The 13,072-nt window shown below is 40.0% G+C and overlaps 1 protein-coding gene across 5 annotated transcripts in view; it reads left to right on the top strand.

The window, feature by feature from the left end:
• Positions 1 to 13,072, top strand: part of LOC117514744 (FXYD domain-containing ion transport regulator 3-like) — a 48,822-nt gene that overhangs the window by 22,526 nt on the left and 13,224 nt on the right. For 3 of the 5 annotated variants that reach the window (XM_034175307.1, XM_034175306.1, XM_034175310.1), the window contains exons 2-4: positions 7,293 to 7,333; positions 7,517 to 7,549; positions 11,075 to 11,098. In XM_034175307.1, coding sequence (XP_034031198.1) covers positions 7,293 to 7,333; positions 7,517 to 7,549; positions 11,075 to 11,098 — 98 coding nt within the window. Of the gene's footprint in view, positions 1 to 398; positions 409 to 7,284; positions 7,334 to 7,516; positions 7,550 to 11,074; positions 11,099 to 13,072 lie in introns of all 5 variants that reach the window. The other 2 variants (XM_034175311.1, XM_034175309.1) reach the window with 2 other exon arrangements.

Genomic DNA, 13,072 nt, shown 5'->3' with positions numbered 1-13,072 from the left:
CCTCTTGCCTATCTTGGGTTGCCATGGAGAGGCACCAGGAGAGAAAAGCTCATCCTGTTCTCTGTCTTGGCCGCCCTACACATACCAGCAGCAGAGGAGGCACATACTGTTTGAATTACACCTTACGCCGTGCTGATCCTCCAAAGGCCCTACAGTTCTTTCAGATACTTTCTAAAATTCCTTTGAGGGATGAAGCATGGTGATGCCACAAGTTAATGGTAGTATCTCACTGGGCTGCAACTATTGGCGCCAAATGCCAAACAGCATTTGCGAGAAAGTTTACAAAATGTCTCAAAGTATTCAAGGTGGTTCTCAATTTCCTCGCATGAGTCGCGGGGCCTCGCTGCCATGTCGCATGAATTTTGAACATGTTCAAAAAATTTGTTCGTCATCGCAAGCATCTCAAACGTGTCTCGAACTCATCTCAGTTTAGTTTCTATGAGTCAGAAAGTGCGAGAAATACGGGACAAGTTTGGAAGGAGTTGATGAAACTAAAATGTGACTGACTGAAGACAAAAATGAGAATCTGACATTCTGGGTGCGAGACAGATGTGAAATTATTGAACTGAAAAGGGTTGTAGAGAAGCTTGAATCTTCGACTGGACTGGGTTGCTTGATGCGAGGACGTTTCGCTTCAAATCACAGAAGCTTCCCTCAGCAAAAATTCTTGCTCTGGTAGTCTGACTTCTGTCTTGACTCTTTTAGAGAAGTTCTCTACAAGAGGCTACCAGAGCAAGAATTTTAGCTGAGGAAGTTTCTGCGACTTGAGGCGAAACGTCTTCGCTTCAAGCAACCCAGTCCAGTCAAAGATTCAAGCTTCTCTGCTATGGAAACCACCTGGACAACTGAGAGCCTACACAGAAACATTGAAAAGAATTGTATTTAGTCAGTTAATCATGGGTGTGTTTTGGGTATAACATGTTATAATCCAGTCAGATTGTCATTCGTCATTGCTTTTAAAAATCCGGTGTACTTGACCTTGGCCCATTGCTATTTAGATGGTGCACTCTGAAGAGAGAGGGGTTTCATCCCCTGCTGGCCAATTGCCCGAAAGGGCTTATGTCTATGCGAGTTCTGTCTGCCCGTCCATCCCAAAAGGGGTATAAGTGGTCTGAAATCAACTCCTCTTACAGTTTTAGAAGAAATTTCGTGAATCTTGGTACAAGTCCTTGTTATAGATTGGTAATATGTATATTATATTGTGCGCGTTGGGCCCATTTTATCACAGTTATGGCCCTTGATTAACAAATCTAGACTCCATCAGTTTCATGAGTGGGTGCCTGCATTCTGAAATCAGCTCCTCTCATATTATTAGTAGGAATTTTGGGAAACTTGGTCCAGTTCCTTGTTATATGTTGATAATACGCATATTGTAATATTGTACAGGATTGACACATTTTGGCAGAGTTATGGCCCTGATTAACAAACCGAGACTCCGTCACTTTCATGAGTGGGTGCCTGGATTCTGAAATCAACTCCTCTCACATTATTAGTAGGAATTTTGGGAAACATGGTCCATTTCCTTGTTATAGGTTGATAATATGCATATTGTAATATTGTACAGGATTGACACATTTTGGCAGAGTCATGGCCCTTGATTAACAAACCTAGACACCGCCAGTTTCATGAGTTGGTATCTGCATTCTGAAATCAACTCCTCTCACATTATTGGTAGGAATTTTGGGAACCTTTGTCCATTTCCTTGTTATAGGTTGATAATACGCATATTGTAATATTGTACAGGATTGACACGTTTTGGCAGAGTCATGGCCCTTGATTAACAAACCTAGACACCGCCAGTTTCATGAGTTGGTATCTGCTTTCTGAAATCAACTCCTGTCACATTATTGGTAGGAATTTTGGGAACCTTTGTCCATTTCCTTATTATAGGTTGATAATAAGCATATTGTAATATTGTACAGGATTGACACATTTTGGCAGAGTTATGGCCCTTGATTAACAAACCTAGACACCGCGTTTCATGAGTTGGTGTCTGCATTCTGAAATCAACTATCACTTACCATGAAATATTATCAGAATGGAGCACGCACTTGTAACAAAGCAGCATTTGCCAGTGGGGAATATTGCACTCTTGTTTGTGTTTTTTATACGTCGCAAGGCGGGGCATATGGCATCCGGGTTGTCCGTCTGTCCGGCCGCAATTCGTTCGCCGCAACATAGCTCGGCATCTGCGGCACCTGCAGAAACTTCATATTTGGTGGGTACATGCCTTGGAGGAGTACCTCACATGGATTCAAAGGCCGGTGACTTTGACCTACTTTTCAAGGTCACCAGTGGTCACAACTGTCAAATCCTTCGCCTACGCACCTATTGCTCGCAGAAACTTCAGAAACTCCATTTCAAGGTCACCAGTGATTGCATTTGTTTTGAAGGTTGGCGACCGTGACCGACTTTTTATGGTCACTGTTTGTCACATCCTCTAAATAAATATTATGCCAATTTCCAATTTTTTCATTGTATATCCCAGTTTACATCAAACACATAAGGCTTCAACCAAATACCCACCCCATACAAGTACATATTACATGGAAAATAATACTGCGCGTGGGGCATTTCATGATGAATGTCTCTAATTTTTTTTTTTTTTTTTGGTGAAGAAAAGCATGTGAGGAGTAACAGGAACAGCATTCATCTACCTTAACTCCTCCCTGAGATGAAGCAGAAGAAGCACCTCTTCCTCCTCCATCTCCACCCACCTGATCTCCTCCATATTTACCCAATTTACAGCTTGTTGGATGGGGACAACACAGGTTAAGTGTTTTGTCCAAGGACACCTAGCAGACCAGGGACTCCAAGCCAGGCCTTTAGATTTGTAGCCCAACTCCTTATCCCAGTGTGCTACCCACTCTACTGCTGTATACTCCAGCTACAAGGAGTTTATAATCATGCAAGTGCCACACTGATTTGACTTGATCCTCCGTGGTCACAGGTGACCAGGGCAGGGTGTGTCTAGCTTACATTGCAGATATGCAAACACTCAGTCAACATCTCTTATAGGAAATGTGATGGGGGACAAACTGTCTCAAACAGTTGCCTTTTTGTGTCACTCATGTCACTGCCTGAACTGGGTGAAGGTGTGTTTGCTCTTCATTATTTAGCACTTTGAGTGGAAATGTGCATCCATCCATCCATCCATTTTCTTCCGCTTCATCGAGGGTCAGGTTGCGGGGGCAGCAGCTCAAGCAAAGCCGCCCAGACCTACCGATCCACACACACCTCCCCCAGCTCCTCTGGGGGAACCCCGAGGTGTTCCCAAGCTAGCTGAGAGACGTAGTCCCTCCAGCGTGTCCTGGGTTTTCCCCGGGGCCTCCTCCCGATGGGACGTGCCCGGAACACATCTCCAGCGAGGCGTCCAGGGGGCATCCGGAAAAGATGCCCGAGCCACCTCAGCCGGCTCCTTTTGATATGGAGGAGCAGCGGCTCGACTCCGAGCTCCTCCAGAGTGACTGAGCTCCTCACCCTATCTCTAAGGGAGGGCCCAGCCACCCTGTGGAGGAAACTCATCTCGGCCGCTTGTACTCACGAGCTTGTTCTTTCTGTCATGAGCCAAATCTCATGACCATAGGTGAGGGTCGGAACGTAGATCGATCGGTAAATCGAGAGCTTTGCCCCCCTACTCAGCTCTCTCTTCAACATGACGGTCCGATACAGCGACCGCATCACTGCAGACGCTGCACCGATCTGTCTGTAGATCTCACGCTCCACCCATCCCTCACTCGTGAACAAGACCCCGAGATACTTAAACTCCTCCACTTGAGGCAAGGACACTCCACCGACCTGAAGAGGGCAAGGCACCTTTTTCCGGTCGAGAACCATGGCCTCGGATTTGGAGGTGCTGATTTTTGCTGATCCCGGATGCTTCACACTCGGCTGCAAACCGCCCCAGTGCACGCTGAAGGTCCCGATTTGACAAAGCCAACAGAACCACATCGTCCGCAAACAGCAGAGATGAGATTCTGTGGTTCCCAAAATGGAAATGTGCAATAAATGGAAAATCTCCACTGTGACAGTGTGTCTCCCTCCCAATGCTTTTGACATGGCAACAAACGCCAAGCAACTCAGGCAGCATGTCTGAAGTCATGAGACAGACTAAAATCCTGTCTGTTTTAAGGTCAAATTGGACCGTTTGTTGTTGTTAAGAGACAGAAAGAATGTTGTTAGCATCAATTCACAAACCCCACGGACTGAGCACGGTTGGTAAATATTAGCAAATCTATATTTGGTGATCAAAGTGTACTTACACACAGTTCCTTTATTTTAGAAGAGGAACATGTCTCACTGAACCGTAGTTCCCCCCCATTACACACATGGTCTCTGTTTAAAACAAGAAGTGATTATACCCCGCCAACACTTAAGTACATATTTTAACAACAGATTCTATGAAGAGAAATCTCAGGGAAATGAAAAATACAGGAAGAAACCTGCAAATCTGTTTGTTTTTTCCCCACATATTCTGTCAGCATACAAACATTATTTTTTCACACATTCTGTGAGCATGCAAACAATTATTTCTGATGGACTGAACACAACAAAATGATTATGTTTTGTACAACAAAATTATTAGACTGTTACACTATAGAGCAGAACAATATATTGAGTATTGTGATAATTGTATCTTCGGGCATGTACTGAATCATGTGGTTTATGAAATGAGTATCATGATGCTGTTGGAGTGTGAGAACGATACAGATTAGGGCTGCGTCTGATGTTTTACAGACACTTACAGACACGGTACTGGACCGTCATGGTGAAGAAGGCGCTGAGCCAGAAGGCGAGGCTCTCGATTTACCAGTTGATTTATGCTCCTGTCATCACCTGTGGTCATGAACTTTGGGTAAATGACTGAAAGAGTAAGGTCACAGATACAAGTGGTGAAAAAGAGATTCCTTCATTGGGTATCTCTGCTTACACTCCTGGACAGGGTGAGAAGCTTCACTGTCTGGGAGGGACTCAGAGTAGAGCCTCTGCTTCTTTGCATTGAAAGGAGCCAGCTGATGTGGTTTGGGCATCTCGTGAGGATGCCACCTTGTTGTCTTCCTAGGGAGGTCTTCCAGGCACATCCAAATTGGAGGAGACCCCAGGGAGGACCCAGGACATGCGGGAGGGATTATATTTCCCACCTGATTTCTGAACACCTCTGGATCCCCTCAGGAAGAATTGCAGGACTTGGCCAAGGATAGGGAAGTGTGAGAGGAGCTGCTTGGTTGGCTGCGACCACAACACGGACACAGATAAGCAGCAGAAAATGAATGAGTGAATGAAAGTCAACGACTGCATGGAAGAATTAATGGTCTCTTGCAGAAAAATTATAAATGGTTTATAAAAGAAACAAATCGGAAGCATAACATCAAAGATTAGTTTATACTTCAGAATAATTTTTCTTTAAATATTCACCACTGATTACTTTCTGTACAGTTATTGTGATTATGTATCGTGATACACACACATCACAGTAGACGTATCGTATTGTGGAGCTCGCGTGTCGTTCCGCCTCTTAATCATTTTGTTGGGTTCATGCCATCGGAAAATAAATTGTTTGTATAATTTATATTTTTATCCATAAAATCTGGATCTTTTTAGATCTTCAAATAAAATTGTTGAAATGTCTCCTGATATATATATATCTATATATATATATATGGTCAATGTATTAATTTTCAAGAACTTGACAAAAAGCTGCTAAATTATCTGACCATACAATGTTAAAGAAAGTGAAACAAATTACTGGATCAACTCCAAAAGTTAGTGGTTTCCACTTTGGGCCGTACCCCACCCTTCCACAACATTTCAAGAAAATCAGTTCAGTCATTTTTGCGGCGTGATGCTAATAGTCAGACAAACAGCTCTGAAAACATGACCTGCTTGGCAGAGGTAAATAAAGCACACAGGGCAAAGGACAACAGACTCGTGGTACCTGATGTGCACTCTCAAAGCACAAATGCCAAGAGGACTGAGTCTGGAACCTGATGCCACCATCAGCTACACCTGCCTACACCTTTGTCTCTTTTGCTTTTGACAAGTCTGAAGTTTAATCTGTTCTTCAGACAAAATAACATAATTGAAAGTCACCTGGAGCTTGGAGAAGTTATGTAAGCATGGAACATGCTTGATGGTTAACATAAGAAGTGTGCAAAGTCCATGCAAGAGTCAATCTTTACTATCTGTATCAGCGGTACTATCTGTGCATGACTAAAGAGCCAAGCTGGATACCTGAAGCTGTATGGCCTTCCAAATTTTGCAAAACTGACAAAATTTACCTTCTACTGAAATTCAAGCATTATAATGTCACTTTATTTTTGAAACGTGTTGCAGAATTACAGCTTATTTTAAGGAAGAGAACATATTTACCTGGGGGGATGCCCATAATGAATATTTTATTACCCAAGGTCAAAATAGGGCCATTGATTATTGTGAGGACTTTGTGTCCTTCTGTCTGTCCGTCCATCTGTGCTCAGCGTAACTCCAGTCCTATTACTGCCAGGGTCTTCACATTCACAGGGAACATTCTTGGGACACAAACTTTGAACAGGTTCAAAGATGGCTAACCTTGACCTATTGTCAGGGGTCAATAGGTCACATATTTTTGCTTTTAATGCTAACTGCAGGAGGACATGCGTGTGCGAATGCATAAGGTTTTGAAGTTACCAGAAGTTACCTTTGACCTCGCATGATGCATCTGTAAGATGTCAAATCACTTCAGAGATGTTATCTGGTTGCAAAAACAGTGTTTTTAGATTTAGAAGTGTTAATTCCTCGCTAACTTTTACAAAATGTATGAGAAACACAGATTTATACAGAAATAAGCTGTTTTTGGAGCTTTTTTTTTTTTTTGCCATGTTGCAGACATTACTGGCCTTTCTGTACTCTGATTGGTTGTCATCATGTGCTTCCCAGCATCTCTCACACAAGTTAGGGGAATAAGCCCCCACAGGATCTAGGATGTGGCTATTTTAGACTGTCTGGGTTGGTGCAGTAAGTACTTCAAGGACCTCTTTATTTGAAATTTTCCCCTTTAGGGGAACTATTTCCCCTGAATTTTTTTCAGGACAACATGATTTTGATCATATTGACAATGTCATATTATGAATCCCCTATTTAAAGTCTAATAAATAAAATAATAGTGGTGCCAAAGAAAATTCTTTGTGATTTTAATCATAAAAATTTGAAAGGCCGTACAGATTTTATTTTTTTTATAAAAATTACTTTTAAAGCTGCAATTAAAACTGTTGATTGTATTTCTTTTATATTTACGTATCTCTTCAGGTAAACAGCTTGAAGATGTCAAAGATCAGCGCTTTGGTGTTGATGGCAAGTATGTAAAAACTTTTCTCTGCAAAATAAACAGATTCTTCTGTGAAGCCAGTCATATTGAAGCCAGTCGTGAAAATATTTGTATTATTTGCACCCTACATGAATAAATAAGACATGTTGTCATGTGGGGACGTTGTTCAAGCTGTGATGAACTGTGTGTGTGTGTGTGTGTGAACTCTTACAGTTATGTCGGTGGTGTTTGCAGAAGAAGAGAACCGTAAGGACTTTGACTTATCACTCTTTCCTTTGTGTTTTTGGCTGTCTGTATCACCCTGAATATACCAATTATACGTAAATGCATGATTTTAAAAAAATTATGTGGTTCTTTATATGTGAAAAAAGCATTAACTCCATTTAAACATAATAGCTTTGAAATGTGTTTTTAGTAACTGTGGTGTAAGACGATCCTCTGGACTTGTTTGCACAGATATGTCAATCATTTGTGAGGGTATCAGGTGTATATTCCTTTGCAGTGGTGGGCACACTTCCAATAATGCGATAACAGATAATTATCAAAGATGATGTTTTCTTTATCTTTTTCTCTCAAAAATTCTTGAAAGGGTAGTTGTAAAACAGCTAACTGATCATCTGCAGAGGAATGGTCTATTTGAAGAGTTTCAGTCAGGTTTTAGAATTCATCATAGTACAGAAACAGCATTAGTGAAGGTTGCAAATGATCTTCTTATGGCCTCGGACAGTGGACTCATCTCTGTGCTTGTTCTGTTAGACCTCAGTGCTGCTTTTGATACTGTTGACCATAAAATTTTATTACAGAGATTAGAGCATGCCATAGGTATTAAAGGCACTGCGCTGCGGTGGTTTGAATCATATTTGTCTAATAGATTACAATTTGTTCATGTAAATGGGGAATCTTCTTCACAGACTAAAGTTAATTATGGAGTTCCACAAGGTTCTGTGCTAGGACCAATTTATTCACTTTATACATGCTTCCCTTAGGCAGTATTATTAGACGGTATTGCTTAAATTTTCATTGTTACGCAGATGATACCCAGCTTTATCTATCCATGAAGCCAGAGGACACACACCAATTAGCTAAACTGCAGGATTGTCTTACAGACATAAAGACATGGATGACCTCTAATTTCCTGCTTTTAAACTCAGATAAAACTGAAGTTATTGTACTTGGCCCCACAAATCTTAGAAACATGGTGTCTAACCAGATCCTTACTCTGGATGGCATTACCCTGACCTCTAGTAATACTGTGAGAAATCTTGGAGTCATTTTTGATCAGGATATGTCATTCAAAGCGCATATTAAACAAATATGTAGGACTGCTTTTTTGCATTTACGCAATATCTCTAAAATTAGAAAGGTCTTGTCTCAGAGTGATGCTGAAAAAGTTTTTCCTTCCCACTGTAGCCAAGTGCTTGCTCACAGGGGGTCGTTTTGACCGTTGGGATTTTACATAATTATTGTATGGCCTTGCCTTACAATATAAAGCGCCTTGGGGCAACTGTTTGTTGTGATTTGGCGCTATATAAAAAAAAAATTGATTGATTGATTGAATTGATTATCTTTTTAGATAACTTTAAAAACCATTATCGGACCAATTATCATCCGATTAATCTTTGTCCGATAACTTTCAAACCGATAAACAAAATAAAGCTTAACAGTGACAAGCATTTAGTTTAGCCCTCACCTGTTAAAGTTTTGGAACAGACGCACAGCTATAACCTTTGCAAACAGAAGAGAGCCAATTATATAAAAAGCATCTCAATCCGCTGCAGACAAAGGAGAAACAGCTCAAAAGAAAAAAAAAACATTTCCTTTAACACCATACTGATATGCTGGCGATATCACCTAAGTCATCCAGAGGCATACATTTTTAACTTATGGTTCAAATTTTAACCAAACTAATTTTGGACAAGTTATTTAAAATTACTGTAATGTCTGAAGTTTTATTAAGTGAAAATATCAGATATATGTTTTAGTTTTAAAGTAATATGCTAATTTTTAAGGTTTTGTGAGCACATCCTGTGACCCGCAATGCATTTTGAGTAGGATGATGTAATCTCAGTACATCACGACAGGACAAATGCATTTCAGACACTCTGTTCAGGCTCCACGGACAACAGCATTAAACTCTAGTGCCTAAAACTCTCTTGAATATATTCTCTGCATTTATAGATGTTGGTTTTATTTGCGTTTGTTAAATTCCACGCATTTTAAATGTAGCAGACAGGGATTACTGTATCTGGAATTTTGTTTTCAAGGCCTCTACTGCCATCTACTGGTCAGTAGTGTTCACTAAGCGTGTGGGAACCAGTACATAGCAGTGTTCTTTTTATTTTGACCCCGGTTATGTCAGATGATTGTCAAATCAACTTTTTGGCTTTGCACATGGCTTTTTTTGTGTGCAATGAATGTATACACTATACAAGTTTCACTTTTTTAATGGAATTACAACCTTATTTCTTTTTCAAATTCTCCCATTTTTTGCATCCAGCCTTATTTCCTTGACAAATAATATCAGTCTATTAGGACGTCAGGTTATGTGTTACACATATACATGTGTGTGTATATATTTTCCAACTTATTCCCATTGATGAAACTTTTCATTTTCTGCCTGAAAGCTTATTAGATGAGTGTGTTCAGGGCTCCGTTTGTTTACAAAATACACACATGTTACAGACCTTGAAATCCAACAGCAGGGATTGATATTATCCAAAGATTTATGAACATACAAATTAACGTGCTTACACTTTATCATGATTTTCTCCGTTGTGAGATATAAAAGTGTCTTATCGTATCGTTCGTGTGTATATACATTATAACGCAGCGCACGAGCGACGTTACGATATTCTTCAGAACGACAACATACGCAACATGTATCCAGCAGCATACACGTTGCTGTCATAGACAACTGCCTGTAAAGTTTTTGGCAAGTTATAACTTTCTAAACATCGTAATTTGTAATGAAAGCCACTTCATTTGTGTGGCTCTTTCGGCACCATGTTTCTTTTTTCAGAGACAGCAGTAAGCTCTTCCTACCCCTCCAAACGGAGGGATTTGTAGCCCTTCGCCTTCCCCCCCGCCTCACTCCAAAAAGAGAGACTCAGCCAGTGTTTAGCAGAGGCACTTTTACCCAGAATCCTTTGCGATCTGTCTGTTTGTTACAAAACCTCAGAATTAGTGCATTATTCAACATTAAAAGATATATGTTATATTTTAACTTTGTACAAATGACATAATTGACATTAATGGAGTTATTCTATCGGTATTAATGTTATTTATAATCAAAACCATAAGTCAGCATGACTTTATTTTCAAGACCTGCGCCTGACCGGAGCATTGTAATTGAAAGAGAGCTGGCTTTATGGCTGTTCTCAGGGTGCCTCTGTGCTGGAAGCGCTGTAGTAAACAAGAGCTTCCAGCAGGGGCAGAATGTTCAAAGAAAAGTGTGGTTTCATTGAGTCTGTTGTTATTTTTGATATTATTATAAGCTATTAAATTTGTTTTATTAGTGGTTGTAGATGTGTCAGAGGTAATATTGGAATTTATCGGTTATCTGTAACTTCTGATACATTTTTGGGTGGTTTATTGTTTTATCTTTATCAAAGATAACTTTTCAGTTATCTGATTATCTGGTATCGAAGTTAATTTTTTGGTTATATGTGCCCACCACTGTTCCTTTGTAACTTGGGTCTCTTTACATCTGAAGTTGTTTGGTTATTTGTACTGGATTTTTTACTGACCCTTCACATTTTTCTGACTCTACAGAGGAAGAGGACCCTTTTACCTTTGGTGAGCCGTCCACCCTGACTGCACTCTCTTCTTTACCTCTCTACCACACTCTCCATTTCTTTGGACAGTTGACCACAAATATTTATTGTGCCTTGCAAAAGTATTCGACCCTTTGGTATTTCACACATTTTAATTTGTTGATGCCATTTCATAAACAAAAAGTAAATCAGGTTTCTGAATTTAAAAATTTCTAAAATTATCTTACTTCAAATCAAATTCAAATCAGATCTCTACAATTTGATATAAATTAATTAAAAATACTAGAAGCACTCAGCGAGTGCAAACCTCCACCAAGGCCATGGGGTCACTGATGCCATAACATCTACACGCCATGGAATCATTGAATCATTTATTATTCAACTAAACTGCAAATATATGAATTTTTTAACATTTATGAAACACTTCTCTAAACAAGGCCATAGGGTCACTCACCCTAACGAGATTCCTTGGCACAGTGATCTATTCAACAATTCAGTGTTACAACCAAAACTATGATACATACACTTTTCTTTCCTTTATATTTGACATCCTTGAAATTAAATACCACTAGAACTTGGAATCACTTTTATGTCTTTATTAGTTCAAAAGTTATTGTATAAAAACGATTTTTCGGTAATGGTGGTTTTCTTCCGGATCTAGCACCATAACATTTGAAGCTACATCAAATCTGATGACACCTTACTGAATCAGTACAGATTCAGCTACAATTTGGTGTTAGTTGTACATCTCTAACTTCATTTGTCACCTCACACTGACACATTTCCATTTTCCCTATATTTTTGCATATTCTGGATCACCAGATCCGGAATCCGGATCCGATCATCACCAAATTTTGTTGTTTGATAGAACATTTGACTATGTTACACCCTAATTTTTTTTTTTCAAGCCTTTCTGCCTTGTTTTTGTGGAGTTAGAAACTAGAATGTCAAAATTCCCCCTATCCCGCAATGTGAAGAATCCTTTAAAAAATTCCTGGATCCGGATCGTGATCCGGATCACCATTAAAATTTAATCACTTGTTCCTCTTGTCATTTCCAACCACTCCACAGAATTTCATCAAAATCTGTTCAAAACGTTTTGAGTTATCCTGCTGACAGACAGACAGACAGACAAACAAACGTGACCGAAAACATAACCTCCTTGGCGGAGGTAATAAACGCCAAGATGATAGGTTGCATATGTAATGGGCCCCTTTGGTATAATATCTGTAAATAATCAGTTTTATTGCCAGTTTTCTTCCGAAAAGTCAGGGGATGGATACATGAACTTTCCAAGTCACTGAACATGTCTTGAACTTTCAGTTATGAAGAAATACGAACAGTATGGCACTCTATGGTAAATCTGTTTGGAGTAGACAGTTCTCAAAAACTGAGTGACTGTGCAAGAAGGAGAACTGTGAGGAAAGCCACCAAGACACCCAGACAACCCAGAAGAAGTTATGGCCTTCTGTGCCTGTGATTGGAGAAATTGTGCATAGTGCATGTTTTGCATTTTGTATCACCAGTATTACCAGTTGGTAAATGGACTGCATTTATATAGCGCTTTTCCATCTGCGTCAGATGCTCAAAGCGCTTTACAATAATGCCTCACATTCACCCTGATGTCAGGGTGCTGCCATACAAGGCATTCACTACACACCGGGAGCAACTAGGAGATTAAGGACCTTGCCCAAGGGCCCTTAGTGATTTTCCAGTCAGGCTGGGATTTGAACCGAGGATCTTCTGCTCTCAAGCTCAATGCTTATCCACTAAACCATCCCCTCCCCTAAGTTCAGCTACAATTTGCCAGAATCTGAGATGCAAGTGTAGATTTGATGTTTTGGTGAAAGAAAAAGACAGAAATGAGTGAATGAATCAAATCAAAAAATTTTAAAATTCAGGCTTTACAAAATGTTCATGGTCTTCAAATTGAAAACAAATGCCAGTGTATAAAACTCATTTCCTTTCTGCATTACCATATAGGTCTTCAGCTGTG

This window comes from Thalassophryne amazonica, chromosome 7 (assembly GCF_902500255.1).
Source record: "Thalassophryne amazonica chromosome 7, fThaAma1.1, whole genome shotgun sequence".
Classification (NCBI taxonomy): Eukaryota; Metazoa; Chordata; class Actinopteri; order Batrachoidiformes; family Batrachoididae; genus Thalassophryne; species Thalassophryne amazonica.
The sequence above is the reverse complement of the archived record's forward strand: the minus strand, read 5'-3'. Positions and strand labels throughout refer to the sequence as shown.